Below are 15,305 nucleotides of genomic sequence, written 5' to 3'. Positions count from 1 at the left end.
GGATTCAAATGTTTATGTTCTTGTAATAGCATTAAGCTAAGCCACACGGGAAAGCCTGAGAATAGGGACCGCTGACAGGAATTCCTTATGGAGAACTTAATGGAAGGCTTCTCCCACTTCTTAGTCACCGGGGCTTTGGAAAGACACCAGTCTGGTTTACTTTCAGGCAGTCTCAAGAGAGACAAGGAGTGGGGTTACCTCTGACGGGAGACGAGAGGCTTCACAATGTAAAGGGGGCACGGGGGAGGGGTTTCAATGCATTCCTTTTGTTTCTTTCTCTGTGAGGACGGGTAAGCCGTGTCTTTCATTTTTCCTTTCCTGCTCTTGGAAGTGACAATCTAAAAAGCCAACACATTACGAGAAACAAATATCATCCATAAGGAGTCCATTTGCTTTGCTTTTCCTGATAAAGCAATAAAAATTATTTAGAAAGAGAAACTAAATGTATATTTAAGGATAAGAACACGTTCTGATGAACTCACATCCTGTTACTTAACACTAAGTGATTCCATGGTTATTTGTGAAGATGTATTCCATTCGATTACAGAAAACAAGACATCATTGCTTTGCAAGAACCTGGACTTATTTTAAGATTGCTGATGCTGTTTTATAATTTCTTTGTATGTTGCTACTTTTCCTCGCTCTAAAGCGACTCTCCTCTTACCCTAGGACTATTTACAATCAGTGACAATCCTAACAGGATTCATACTGGCAGTGACTTCCTTTCCCATACCTGCTAGCGACTCGTAGGTTATCAAGTGAGTGGCATCTTGCAAAGATGAGCTGTGTGCAGCCAACACAATTGCTCAACCCCTCTGCTGGTTCCTAAGACTCGAGGCTCAGGGATGAACATCAAAAAGGAGCCAGCGTGTCAGGAATCCTCCTTATCAAGCTCCATTTTCTTCTTAAAAGTTGCTCCTTTCATAAAAGATTGGCTATTGATGGTGAACAAAATGACTTCCCTAGGCTTGATCCTCTGCAAATTCATCTGAACGTGAGGTTTAGTTTTTAAAAACTGTGGTTTGGGGAATTGAATCAAGACCTCCAGCATGCTAGGCAAGAGGTCTAGCAAAGTCCCACTTCAACCCCCTGCCCCTAATCTCTAACTGCTCTTTAAGCTTTTACTAGGCGGCACCTTGCCCCAGTTACAAGGGACACAATCTGTCTGTTGCAGAAAGGAGAGTAGATGAACCTTCTTCTGCTGTCATCTCTCAAGCTTGCCTGCGATAGCCAGAGGTTACCATTTCAAAGCCATTTGCCAGGGGCTCTGCTCTGAGCATAGTCGTCTTACAACAGGTTTGTTAAGAAGAGGTAAAAATAAACGCAACCGTCTCTCAGTTGAAAACCCAAAGACCAGTTCACCAGGGGCTGTGGGATTCTCCTAATCATTTTTAGAGCAAATATCAACCGGAAGAGAAAGAAAGAAAAAAGGAAGAAAGAAAGAAGGAAGGAAGGAAGAAAGAAAGGAAAGAGGAAAGAAGGAAGAAAGAAAATCCATCAACTTGTATATAAAATGTTCGAAAGCCAAACCTACTCAGAATAAACCTGCCAGCCCAAGTTGGCAGAGAATGGAAACTTGTAGAAACCTGGACTTATCATCTCTGGTTTCAACATGGAAAGCCAAAGCAGCTGAAGTGGTTACTTTTGAGATCAACCAGATTGCTTATATCTAGAACCAAGCGCTGGACTCTGTGATGGCTTATTTCATCTCTGTGCCTTTATTTCTCTACTTCGGCTTGCTAGCTTAGATTCGGATATGACGTTAGCGGGACTCCCGCCCTTGAATGCTTAGGATTAATGAGTGTAGCCAATATTTTGCTGGCACTGCAAGCAGTGTAGCCCCTGGGAAAGGAAGCATGGATTAAATGGCCGCCCCACCCATCCACCAAACCTAGCCATCCAAATATTCAAGTTTTACAAATGCTCACATCACTGTGGCCTGTGACCTTCTGCTGATCAAACTCTCGCACAGTGATCAGTGATCTGGGATTGTGGTTGGGGACACTGGGCCAGCGACTTCAACCAGTTCTTTTTCAGCATCCGGGGGGGGGCACTCTGAACCTAGCAACAATGAGGGGCTTCTCTAGCTGGCTTCTCAGGGACCAGCTGGCCCTCGACACTCCAGGAAACTAGGCTCAGAACACAGCTGATTGGTCCACATTTCCAGTGCTCTGGCTTCCGCCCTTGCTCTATCAGGATCTGTTCTTTTTAGACAATCCTTACTCTTAGGCAAACCATGTTTATTTCTCTACTGACATGTTCTAAATAAATGGCTACAACATGACCATAGCCCCAGTGGGGCTTCCTTCTCTACTTTTAATGCAATCCCCAGAGCACAGTTTTAAAACCCCACACTGGAGGCTGCTTCCGGCATCTCCTTCTTATCTACCATCCCTGTTCGTACCTGGTCCCATTGTCATTTGCTCCTGTTCGTCTGGTCCCTTTCCCGTTGAGACCTTGTTCCCAGGGGACCATAAGCAGCTGGATAGAGTTTGTCTCAGTGGAAGCCACTGATTATAAACATCAGCACACAAGACAGCCACATGATCCTATTTACATGGAGACAGCAAGGACACGTGACTGGGAGAGCACGCTTGCCTCGTGCCTTGGCTCTTGGATCTCCAAACTGCCTGAGTCAACCTTGAATTTCTCCACCCAGTGACCTCGGGTTGCCTAAAATGGCAATTCTACAGTCAATACAGTTAATAAGGCCTGTGCTAAGGCTTTACTTAGAGCAAAGCGCTCTCTCCTGCCGCTGGCTACTATGGATGTCTACTGTGTTGAAAAGAATCATGTAACAGAGTGTCTCCCAGACACGCTTTGTCATTTCAGTTTGAAATGTATTTGTTTTAGAATTAGGGCCTTAGATTGAATGAGAATTAAAAGAATTTGAATAAGATGATAAATGATATTTAAATATATTTAGAAATTGAAATTACCTCTTTGCTTCTGAGACAGGATCTCTAGACGAGCCTGCCTTGAACTATTTATTTTTTTCTTCCGAGACAGGGTTTCTCTGTGTAGCTATGGAGCCTGTCCTGGAACTTGCACTGTAGACCAGGCTGGCCTTGAACTCACAGAGATCCTCCTGCTGTATTAAAGACGTGCACCACCACTTCCCGGCCTGCCCTGAACTGTAGGATGAGGATTACCTTAAACTTCAGGCCCTCTTGCTTTTACAGCCTAGTTTTCAGAACACAGGAATGCACCAACATGCTGGGTTTACGTAGTGCTAGGGATTAAACACAGGGCCTTGTGCTTGGTAGACAAGCTCTCTACCACCTGAGCTATACCCTCAGCTTCTGTATTTAAGCTTGCATTCTGATATTAATAAGGCTGTTAAAATGTTAAGATGATTTGATTGATTGATTGATTGATTGGTTGATTGATTGGTTTTTCAAGAGAGGGTTTCTTGGCTGTCCTGAAACTTGCTCCGAAGACAGGCTGGCCTTGAACTCACAGAAATCTGCCTGCCTCTGCCTCCCAAGTGCCGAGATTAAAAGCATGCGCCACCACACACAAATCTTAAAATCGTTAAGAGCTGTGGGCTGCCCTTTCAGGACCTGAGAGAAAGCAAGTGGACAGCATTAATGAAGGAAGAGTTAAGACACTGTCAGAACTTAGATAAAGCAAGAAATGTAATGTCTTCTTGGAGACAGAAAATAAGAAGAAAATATAAACCAATGCATTTCCTTTTATTTTTTTTTTTTTTTGGTTGTTTTTTTCAAGACAGAGTTTGTGTAACAGTCCTGGCTGTCCTAGACCTCCCTCTGTAGACCAGACTAGCCTTGAACTCACAGAGATCCACCTGCCTCTGCCTGCCAAGTGTTGGGATTAAAGGTGTGCACCACCACCGCCCAACTATGAATGCATCTGGTTTCATATGAATGAAGTTGGTTTTGTACGACATCCTGTAACATAATCAAGTCTAGGTTTTTAAATTTGTAGGTTGAGTACATTCAGCGTTCATTCAAAAAGCAACCTGAGACAGTCCTCTTCAGACAAAGCCTCCCTCATCCTTCACATCTCTTTACGCTGTAGTTTTGGAGCCTGCGGAACGGGTGAAAAGCTTTTTCGCCCATGTGCAGTGCTATTGAGGACATGCTAGTTTCTAAACACTTGCACCCTGAACAGTTCCTACACAGCCTTGTACCTGGCACTATTTCTGATGCTCACCTCCCGTCAGAGTCACTCAGCCGCGCCCAGTGAGGCAACCGGATAGAATCGGCACTAGCTCAATCTATTTTCTGGACCGGGATTTAATGATAATCACTTGACACGTGCGGTACTATCTGACCACCCATGCAGTATCACAGCTAATGACTGAGCACCCCCTTGAGGCAGGCGCTGATACTGCTAGCCACACAGTTCCATCCACACAGGAGGGAACTAACAGCGCCAAATAGAGGTATGAACATAATTCATTACTGAATGTTGTTTCACAACCATTGCTTTGTAGAGAGAAAACTATCTTGCTTTTGTGGAGGGGTGAGAGGAAGTTTTCTAAGTAAATGCGGCAATCTCTTTGGTGAGAAACAGTATAGAAGCTGCAGGCCAGCCTATTCCACATGGCATATAAAATTCATGGGCACAAAAATTTAGCCCTGAAGAACGGGACCACTTGCCTTCTTGGAATACTCCCAACTGGCCATCTACACTCTGTCTACAGGCGTGGAGACCGCGCAGTTTAGAAGGCTTGGGCTATCTGTCTCGTTTTGTCAATTTCCATTTTATTCAGCTTGTCGCTACTTTTCTTGAATCATAGCACTCCGAATCTGGGATCAAAAGGACAAATGCTTTCACACTAAGACAGGATTAATGACTATCAGTTTGCAGAGAGATCCCAATTTCATCTAAAGGCGAATCTGAGGAACTCCTCCAGCGCAATGAGAAGAACCAATCGCCAAATCCGAGCAGAATTTGGGTTGCCTGAGTAAAGGCGGTGGCCCTCGGCTGCGCTTCCCACGTAGGATGCTCCAAGACTGTTATTAACACCCTCTGGGAACATATTTCTTGGAAAAGCCTTTACTCCATGAAGGCTGAAAGGCTTTTTGAAACCATTGTCCAGTCACAGTATTTTTTAAAGCATCGTCTGGGAGTCAAATGCCTGTCTTCTTTCACACCTCAAGGCTCTTGTGCAACGTCTTACACTGAAGGCTTTGGGAGGGTGGGAGGTGCGTGGATGTGGAAATCTCTGGCTCAGTCATGTTAAGGCAGATTATAAACTATTTTAGCTGGGTGAAACTATATGAAAGGATTTTCTTAGATTAACAATTAGGATATTTCCAACACTTTGGCATAGTTAACGTACCACAGGCATATTTAGGAGAATATTTGGGATCATGTACCTCAGTTAACAATTGCATTTTACATTCCAAACACAAATTGTGAGTTTGTGGCAAACCTTTCAGCCTACCATAGAGTATGTGTTTCATAAATAACAAAATGAAGGAAGAAATGTATGACTTAAATTTAAATGTAAAGTTTAAATTTATTTTAAAAGTGAAACCAGGAAAATGACAATTTCGATTTCATCTCAGAAAAATTACCTCTCTTCTTGTCACCCACATGAGGTACATAACTTACATGTAATAATTCTTCCTAGCATTAACAAGCATACGAATAACTTACAAAACTTAATAACCTATAAAAAACTTTCTGTTGAGGAAGTGGCTACCTAAATAGGAGGCATCTGACCAGGATCCTCATTGTATTCATCACATGGCTTTGTGCTATTTATCATTCATTTAAAACTTACATGGGGAAACAGAAGTGACAACCGTACCTAGTCCCTGTTTTCTGAGTTCAAGTCTCAGATAGACATTTCTATTTATTTAAGATAACTATATATATATATATATATATATATATATATATATATATATATCCATATAAGCATTATAATATTTATATAGTAAAAACCAGGTGCATATTACAATATGTATAGTAAAAGCAAATTCAAGTAGTGAAAAGGTGCTAGATTTATCAGCAGCAATCAACACAGCTATCCATGTTCTTCCTTTTAATTTATTATGCAAAGGACAGTTTTCCCAGGTTGTTCTATGCCTTTAGATACAATATGGCTTACAGCTGGCAAGATGGCTCAGTAGGTAAAGATGTTTTCTGGCGAGCCTGATGACCCAGGAAAGACATGATAGAAAGGAGAAAACTGACCCCTGCTAGTTGTCCTCTGACCTCCACACACATGCAAATACACATGCACACACACATATACACACACACGCACACGCGCACACACACACGCACACACACACGCACACACATCCACACACACGCGTACACACATACGCACACACACGAGCATACACACACGCGTGAGCGTACACACACACGAGAGCATACACACACGCACACACATGCACACACATACGCACACACACACGATCAGTAAATGTAATAAAAGTTTGAAATATGGCTTAGCCGGTGTTCTCCATGAGGATCTGGAGCTTCATTTAGAAAATGCCTACATCGTCTTTCCCACTGTATAGATAGCACTTAAATAGCACAGCTCATCAGTCAACTCCGGGCTCATTTGATTCCATTTTCCCTTGTTACAGAGCAGTTGTGTCTGCTTACTATCATCACTCAAGCACTATAGACAAGCTCCCCAGACTAGACTCGGTGACTCGGGTATAGATACGCATTTGTTTCTCCAGACTGTTTCATTGTTATACCGAAAGACAACACCTCTATTTGTTGATCAGTATTGAAATATAATTGAAATTTATTTCTTTTGCGCCACTAGTGTTCCCAATGGGACATTAATAGAAACAAAAGCTGTTCTGACCAATACCTGAGCTTTGGAGAGTGCCTCAGAGGGGCTTGCATGTTGTAGTACAACAGACTACCAACAGGGGGCATTCTCCCAACACAACAGTTATCCCATTAAGCAAGCTCGTGAAATGCGAAGTTTTAAGCAAGGACTCTATCAAGACCTTATGTTCAGTTAACTTACTACTGGCTCTCTGAACGATTTACTCACTGGGAGTAAAATTCCTTAAATAGCATAATTGCAAATATTGTGACTCCTGGGTCCTATAGAATCTAGGGTCCAAACATGTCTTTCCTCGCTCACAGAAAGATTTTTATCTCCATTTGATAACAATACAACATATATGTATAATAATTCATAAGTATGCTTTTCCAAAAATTAAGTTTACACTTTACTTGGCCAAGAATGACTGGCTTTAAGTCATTAGCCAGTTGAATATACGTGACCCCACCTTGCTGCCAGTGTCCCTCGGGGGCTAGACCGATGGCACCTTCACGTGGTTCCTTACACTCACTGCTCGCTCTAAGCCCTGTCCCTTTGCTCGGGCTTGCGCACCACACGACGACGCGAAAGGCTACAGCTTTCATTCTTCACTCTTCCTTTCATGCTCTTTTAAATACTGTTTATTTCAAATGCACTTTGAGTTCTCGGGGAGGGAGGACTTGGGAAAAGATAAGCCGCTTCCAACAGAATCAAAGCCTGGGTCTGACTCCGCCCATTGAATGGGGCCTGACAATGTAAGCTCCCTTTAATTGCCTCAGAGGAATCTCCTCTTCCAGAAGGAGGCTGTGGTTGTGCAGCTAAGACTGAAGAAATGCTACCTTTCAACAACGTCTGAGTCAGAGACCCATGAAAACCAAGCAGGAAATGTCTAATCAAAGATCCCACATTCTGATAACAACAATCTCCTTCTAGCATGGCATGAAAATTTCCCATGTCTGCCCTCTCTCTCGTCTGAAATATGGACACTGTGGTTTATTTGGGTTTCGAATTGGTGTTCTTAACAGCCTTGCCTTTCATAGTCTCGCTCCACGTGGCGATAAACAGATCGTATTTGGGGGTCCTCCCAAATGAGTTCGGTTATGGACATTCTTAGACTAAATGGCAGAAGAGGGGGAGGAAGAGGTGGCAGCAGCGGGGCAGGGCCAGCGAGGCCTCCAGGGTGAACATGTGCTCACCACATCGTCACATCCTTCACTTCACCACAATCTGAAACGTCCTTCTAAACAAGCCTGCCGTTTGGTCCCTTTAACTAGCTGAGGGCTGACGTTACATCCAGAGTGGCCCCCAAAGTGAACGGAATGGCACAATGGCATAGCTTTCCTCACGTGAGTTCCTCCGAGCATAATCCTTCACCCTCCACTCACTTCGCCCATATGTGGTACCAACACACCAGACAGCTTCAGAGAACGGCACGGAATGGGCCGCTCCTACAGCCTCCACCTGCCAGGATTCCCAGACTTGCTGCTCTAGCAAGAATTAATGCCTGTGACCTATTGGACCAGAAGTGTGAAGCCTTGTTCCGAGCCAAAGCTGTACTTTACACTGCACTTTAATGCTCGAAGCTGACGACAGGCACTGCAATTTATTCTCCAAATCCCCCAGCACTGTTTCCATCAGCAACGGATCATTCCCCCAAACAGTACGGCCCTCCTGCAGTAACTGGAAGGTTCTGTGTCTGGCTGGCTGGGGCTACTCCAGTGTTTGAATTAACAAAGGACAAGGCTGTCCTTTTCAATTGTCAAGAGATGCAGAAATAGTGCCTTTAAGAGGCTCAGGGACAGAATTATGAGCATCCCATTTTAAAAGTCACACATTCTCTGGTTCCTCTGAAAAACAAGGGACTCTCATTGTGAAGGCAAGCTTGAACAGGCTCAGAGGCCTCTTGGTAACCCTGGATCTCACTAGCTATTGGGCCCACCGCGGAGGCCCAGGCCTCAGGGTTTGTCAGAATGCAGAAACCCTATCATCCTAACAACCTCGGAATTCAGATTCAGGGCTGGAGTTCAGATGAGACTTCCAGCTCACTGGCTTGCTCTTGACGTTCATAAAGCAGCAGTGTAGAAGAGACACTTATATAATGACGACAATTATTTCTACATTGGTTGATCACCAATTCATGTTCAGGTGTTAGGAAACCATATATTTTATAAGGACCTTTGATTTTTATTACATTAGAAAATGCATTTGATTTGACTATATTATTTTAGTGTGTACATATGTATATATGGGCATGTTTATATGTATATGTGTGTATGTATGTACATATGTATGTATGCATGCATGCATGCATGTATACCATATGTGAAGGTGCCTACAGAGGCCAGAAGAGGGTATCAGGTCTTCTAGAACAAGAGTTACACGTAGTTGTGAGCCACCTGACATGGGTGCTGAAAACCCAACTCAAAGTCCCCTGGAGGGTAGAAAGTGTTCTCTCAACCACGGAGGCATCTCTCCAGTCCTGATTGGAAAATCTCTTTTGAAAACCCAGTCAATTAGTATGATTATCAAAGGTGCTTGGCTTGTCAGTCATAGGCAGTAAATACAGTATCACAAGATCAAGCTGGAGACAGAATTAAACTTGGCTCTACACAAACCCTTCCTGAAAGGCAGCCATGACTATAATCACAGTATAACCAAAGGCCAGAGCTGTAAACAAATTATGCATACCACACCTACAAATAAGCAAGAAGACACAAACCCAACTACAGCACAATTCACCTGTAAGCATAAGAAAGAATTTCAAATTCTTAGAAACAAGGGAAACGCATATAAAATATATATTTACACACAGGGTAGAAACAATTCTAAAGGGTCAAGGTTGTGGCTCGGGAGCGGGCTTTGTGTATCACCCAAGATTCCTTTCTCAACATCAAAGCATTCTCCAAAGACCAAGAATGACTTTAAAGACAGAGCATTGCCAGCAGTAGAATGGTGACTCCTGCCCTGGGTATAATTTTCCCAACTTTGTATTGGTAGAAATAATAAGAGTCAGTTAAAAGCGAACATGCTTCCCAGCCTGGTGCTATAATTATGGGAGTTTTCTCACCAGCAATCCTATAGGTACACACACCGAGGTTCATTGTAGCATTGTTTACAATGGGAAAGTCAGGGTTGAGGCCCTAAAAGACAGTGAAGGAAAAATTGCAATGTCCAGAATGAGATGCGGCTAATTAAGCCAGGCTATGTAGATAGAACAGGTTCTAAAACATCACCAATCATAAGGTGCACTTAAGACAGGTGATGTTAAAATGTACAGAGCATGGCTTGTGGGCATTTTAAATGCCATCGGTGTTGACTTATACCACAACAACAAAGCATTGCACAGACAGGTGGTATTGAGCTCAGCTTTCAATATTACACTACAGATATATCGATGACTAACATAATCTATAATAAATGAACGCATAGCAAAAAGCCTATGGGGCTCAAAGCCCAACTGTCAAGAGTAAACATCTTCAGGGAGTGGAATAAAATGTAACCAGGCAGGTTGAGGGAAATACAACATCTTTGCTTGTTTTAATTCTTTCAGAGTTATGTATTATTATTATTATTATTATGATGATGATGATGATGATGGTGGTGATAAAAAACACTGCATAAGAACAAGGAGACAGAGGAGGAGCTGAAGCACAGTAAGGAGACCCAGGCCTGGCTGGATCACCTCCTACTGATTTCATTCTTGTCTTCCAGTGCCACCCTCAGCCTGAGGCACTGGCCATCTCTAATCACACGCTCGCCTACCCTCACCGCAACCCAGTGAGCTAGAGACGTGAGCGCATCCTCAACTGAAGGCTGCTGCCCTGGGCAGTGCGGCAGATCCAGCCCCTGGACCCAGCCTTCCCAGTTCTGAGCTGCTATCATTCCCATCTATTATGTTAGATATTTGCTTTTTTGTGGCTCATTCAAATTATTTTCTTGTTCATGCTACACTGATTCCAAGTTATTTCTAAGCAGGGATGCTACACTCATGAAGGAGGTTGAAAGAAATATTCTAATAATTGAATTACCTTAAAATGAATGCTCTTCCCTTCTTGCAGCAATCCCTACCCTCCCGGCAAGTCTGGGAATATGTGCTGGTTATGAACTCCTTCATCTTACTCCAGCATGCTGATTTTCTAGCCTTAACAAGTCCATTTCAGAAAATGATATACCAAACACTTTCCAGTACCTTCCTTTAAAACAAGAAGTGGCTTTGGTGGTCAGAATAGAACAAAAAAAAAGTAGCCACACAAACCAGCAGCCACCAGACAGCCAGTCAGACAGCACAGTTACCCCCCCCCCCCCATATCCTCTAACACCAGGGGACGGAACAAATGATGCTCATATCCAAAATTTGGAGAAAAATTAGATTTACTCAGATACTCCCCATTTCTTCCTCTCTCTCTCTCTGTCTCTCTCTCTCTTAAAATTTGGCATTTATTTATTTGCGTGCAAGTGAGTAGGCATGCATGTCATATCACATGCGGGAATGTCAGAGGACAGCTTATGGATGGGAGTCTGTTCTGTCTTTCCACCACGTCAGAGTCAGGGACTGAACTCAGGTAGTCAAAGCTGTGGGCAAGGGAGATTACCTAATAAGCCAGCTTTTTAAAACAAGTTGAACATGCCCTATTTGAAATGCCTGGGACCAGAAGGATTTCAAGGCTTGGAGCTGTCGTGGTTTAAAAGAAAATGATCCCTCATGAACTTATGTTTGAAGGCTTGATTCCTAGTTGGTGGAACTGGTTTGGGAAGGATTAGGAGGGGTGACCTTGTTGGAGGAGGTGTGTCAGTAGGCGTAGAGGTTGAGGTTTCAAAACTCCATATCAAGTCCTGTCTCCCCCCCCCCTCTCTCTCTCACACACACACACACACCACCACCACCTATGATGAAATAAGATGCAAGGAGAAAGGCTTTGAGAGAATACCAAGTTCCACAGGAGAAGAGGAACATGTGACATAGACCCCTAACACTAACCAGACACCAGCTCACCTGAGTCCTTCATGGGACAGAGGGCACACTGCATGCCCCATGCCTCTCCATAAAGGCAGCAACACTCTGTGTATGTCGTCTGCTTGCCCACGAGAGGACGGCTGCACACGTACTCCTCGCTCAGATGCTCCCAGCACAGATCTTGGTAGACGTCGGTTTCTTCTATTTGCTCTGAAAGGGAAGTCATGGGTCCATGACAACTGCAGGATCATTCCTATTTCATCCACACTGTGGTGGCGGCCAGCAAGTTTCAAAGTTTCCGTTCCTACTTCGATGAACAACTTCCAAGGAATAGTCTCCATCCAGCCTGTTCTTTCCACAGATCACATCCCTGTCATCTGTAGTGGAATGCCATGCCATCAGCTGACATTCCGTCCGCCCACTTGTGGTGTCCTGACTGAATGCTTGTCTCCAGAACGTCCTCTCCCTCTGGAAAGTGCCCATTATCTCGCCATCCTTTGATGGGCTCCCGTTCTCTTGATCCCGGCAACCTCCACCCCTTCTTTATCCATGCTTTCCCATTCTTTCCATCCTGCTCAGACCCTTGATCAATAACACGTCGCTCTAGAATGTTCAATCCTAAACTTTCTACCTTTGTTTCATCTGAAGGAATCTCCTAAATGTCACGAGTTATCAATTGATCATACCAAAAATCAATGACATGTCACATCCTCAGAGATTTAGTGGGGATTCCCATCCATGTACTTCAGGGACCTCCACTTTGCTGAATTTCACACCCTGCTCTGTATAGCCTTATCCCTGTCCTGCATCCTGGGCAAACACAATCATTTTTCCTGACCTCAAATTTTCCTCTGAAGTTGAAGTGTGACGAACCCTCATGTGCTCAGCCCTCTATATCCTGTTGTTCACTTAATTAGTACTGTGGTGCTTTGAAAGAAAATGGCCCCCAAAGGGAGTGACACTATTAGGAGGTGTAGCTTTGTTGGAGCAGGTATGGTCTTGTGAAGCGTGTCACTGTGGAGGTGGGTTTTGAGGTTTCATATATGCTCAAGCCATGCCCGGTAAGACAGATCACTTTCTGTTGCCTGCATATCAAGATGTAAAACTCTCATCTCCTTCTCCAGCACCATTTCCCTCCATGATGATAATGGCCTGACTCTCTGGACTGTTAAGCCACCCAATTAAAAGCTTTCCTTTGTAGGAGTTGCCGTTAGTCATGGTGTCTCTTCACAGCAATAGAAACCCTAACTAAGACAAATATACACCAGGATTAAATCTATACATTAACCACATGTATCTCATTATTTCTCTTGGTGGCTCTTTTAACTTCTTCAAGATAACCAAGGAATTCATGCCCCTATTTTTGAGTAATTCTTAGTTTAATTAAAATGAGAACCTTGAGCATTTATCTGGACAGACATGTGGATCTCATATCCAAACATACCATTTGATTCAGTTGGTTGCACACATCTTTTCTCAGAGGCGTCCAGAACCATGGGGTGAGTGCAGAAACAGTTGTAGGAGCCCTCTGTGTTAACACACTGGCCATCGATACAACTGTTAGGGTCTTGACATTCATCCATGTCTTAGGAGGAAAAAAATATCACCAGAGAAAATTAGCAATCATTTGTGCTTCATACGGTTATCAAAGTTACCATGATGACAAATTCAATCCAGATCCCAAGAGTTACTACATTTGAATTTACTAAACATTGTCATCCAAAGGGGACCCTGTAACTGGAGAGGGAGTCACTGAGGAAATCGCTGCTGCTGCTGCTGCTGCTGCTGCTGCTGCTGCTGCTGCTGCAATACGGTGGAATGGGACACGGCCTTTTAAAAAAATAATACTTTTGAAATTATTTCCTTATGCTGCGCTTCGCTGCCTTTAGTACATGACTTCCCGCTGAAGCCTTAAGTCTCTGTGAGTATTTAAAACTGTCTTCTGCTTGCATAAATGACCCGACTGAACAGGAGAGTCTACAGACAAAAAGAACTCTGTGCTCTTATCGGTGACCTGGAGAGTAATTCCACAATGATTATGAATTCCTTGTCTGCCACCCATGCAAATACAAGGATGAAAGGTTTTCATTTCTCAAACCTTGCTCAAGAAAAAGATCCACAAAACACTCATCTTTTAAAGACACAATTTAGAATCAATTGCACCATTTTTATCACATGGCATTACTCTTTTTCCCCCTGTGCATTTTCCCAGCACATCTTACCATATCATATTCTCTTAAAGCTTACCGAAACACTGCAATTTGACGGGATCATAATATGTCCCCTGCTTACAGTAGCATTCATACCCAGGCTGAGTGTTCAAACAGTAACCATTTTTGCAAATTTCCTCCCCAAACAGCAGGCATTCATCGGCATCTATGGCAAAAGAAATAGGAGTATGTTTTTATTTTTCCACGAAGAAGAATCTAACCAATATCTGGTTTTAGATGAGATATTATTATGTTCAAAAGATTCTTGCAATACAGAACATAAAATTTTTAAAATTAGGCCCAATTGACAGTTGCGGAAAAATGATGAGAAATGGTTCTGATGCCACCTCACAGGCCACAGAATTAACCCTCGGCCTTCCCAGTTTCCTCTATGAACTGGACATAACATAACTGGGCCCACCGATGTACCGGGACTCAAAGGATAAATACGATAATTTATGAAAAAATTCTGGACATGCTAAGGCTGCCTGTCCAGGCAGTTTGGAGCTTGTGTTATCTAGCTCTCATTTTGAAAACGGTCAACACTGTGGAAGACCTGCTTGAATTTACACAAACGGAAAGTGGCCGAGCTGAGCACAGAACCCATGACAGTAAGGGTCTGAATCCCATCTTCCTCCATCACTTGCAGCACTGTTAGGAGGAGAACAGAACCCATGACAGTAAGGGTCTGAATCCCATCTTCCTCCATCACTAGCAGCACTGTTAGGAGGAGGAACCGGGTTTATTTCAAAGAGAATAATTAAGGTTCGTAACATGAAGTGAAATTTAACTGCATTTCTGTAAAAACAGAGTATGTGATATTTATGACCTTGAAAACCATTCAACACATACTGCAGACCAAGCCTCCTAATCCTGTTGGACTAAATCACAGATGTATTTTAAAAACACAATGGAATTTCTTGTCCAACTACTGAGTCCATATTATTCAAATACTAACTTTCCAAAAAAGTAGATGGATAATAATAGACCATTTTCATAGTCTCTTTTCCAGCTATTTTCCAGTGTTCAATATTAAACTATAATAGAAAATAATCACCTTATATATATCATAATAATATCTCTAACATGGAACTGTCAAAAGTCTGTTAATGAAGAAGTGTTCATATATAAAATATTCACCAGAATAAACAGGCTATATTATTTAACAATAACACTGAAGACATAAACCAGTTGCTTTTGCTTTCCCATTTTCCAGTCTTCATTAGGAATCTGTGGCTATTAGCAAAATATAATAAGAAGAGTAGGAAATTTATTTAAAAAAAAAGCAAGACTCTTAGCTTCACAGCTAAACATGGCAGAGAACACTATGATAATCAAACTTACATGCTCATGCTTTATATAATTT

The 15,305-nt window shown here is 42.8% G+C and overlaps 1 protein-coding gene across 5 annotated transcripts in view; it reads right to left on the bottom strand.

Annotated features, from left to right (window-relative positions):
* Ltbp1 (latent transforming growth factor beta binding protein 1) overlaps window positions 1–15,305 on the bottom strand; it is a 373,313-nt gene that overhangs the window by 12,861 nt on the left and 345,147 nt on the right. For all 5 annotated transcript variants that reach the window (XM_041631028.1, XM_041631029.1, XM_041631030.1 and 2 more), the window contains 3 exons: window positions 13,977–14,105; window positions 13,174–13,314; window positions 11,769–11,939 (listed from right to left, as the gene is read on the bottom strand). In XM_041631028.1, coding sequence (XP_041486962.1) covers window positions 11,769–11,939; window positions 13,174–13,314; window positions 13,977–14,105 — 441 coding nt within the window. The remainder of the gene's footprint in view (window positions 1–11,768; window positions 11,940–13,173; window positions 13,315–13,976; window positions 14,106–15,305) is intronic.

The sequence above is a fragment of the Microtus oregoni genome, unplaced genomic scaffold, assembly GCF_018167655.1.
Source record: "Microtus oregoni isolate MIOR12 unplaced genomic scaffold, Mior012 000036F_ref0000092, whole genome shotgun sequence".
Lineage (NCBI taxonomy): Eukaryota > Metazoa > Chordata > Mammalia > Rodentia > Cricetidae > Microtus > Microtus oregoni.
This window is presented reverse-complemented; position numbering and strand designations above follow the sequence as displayed.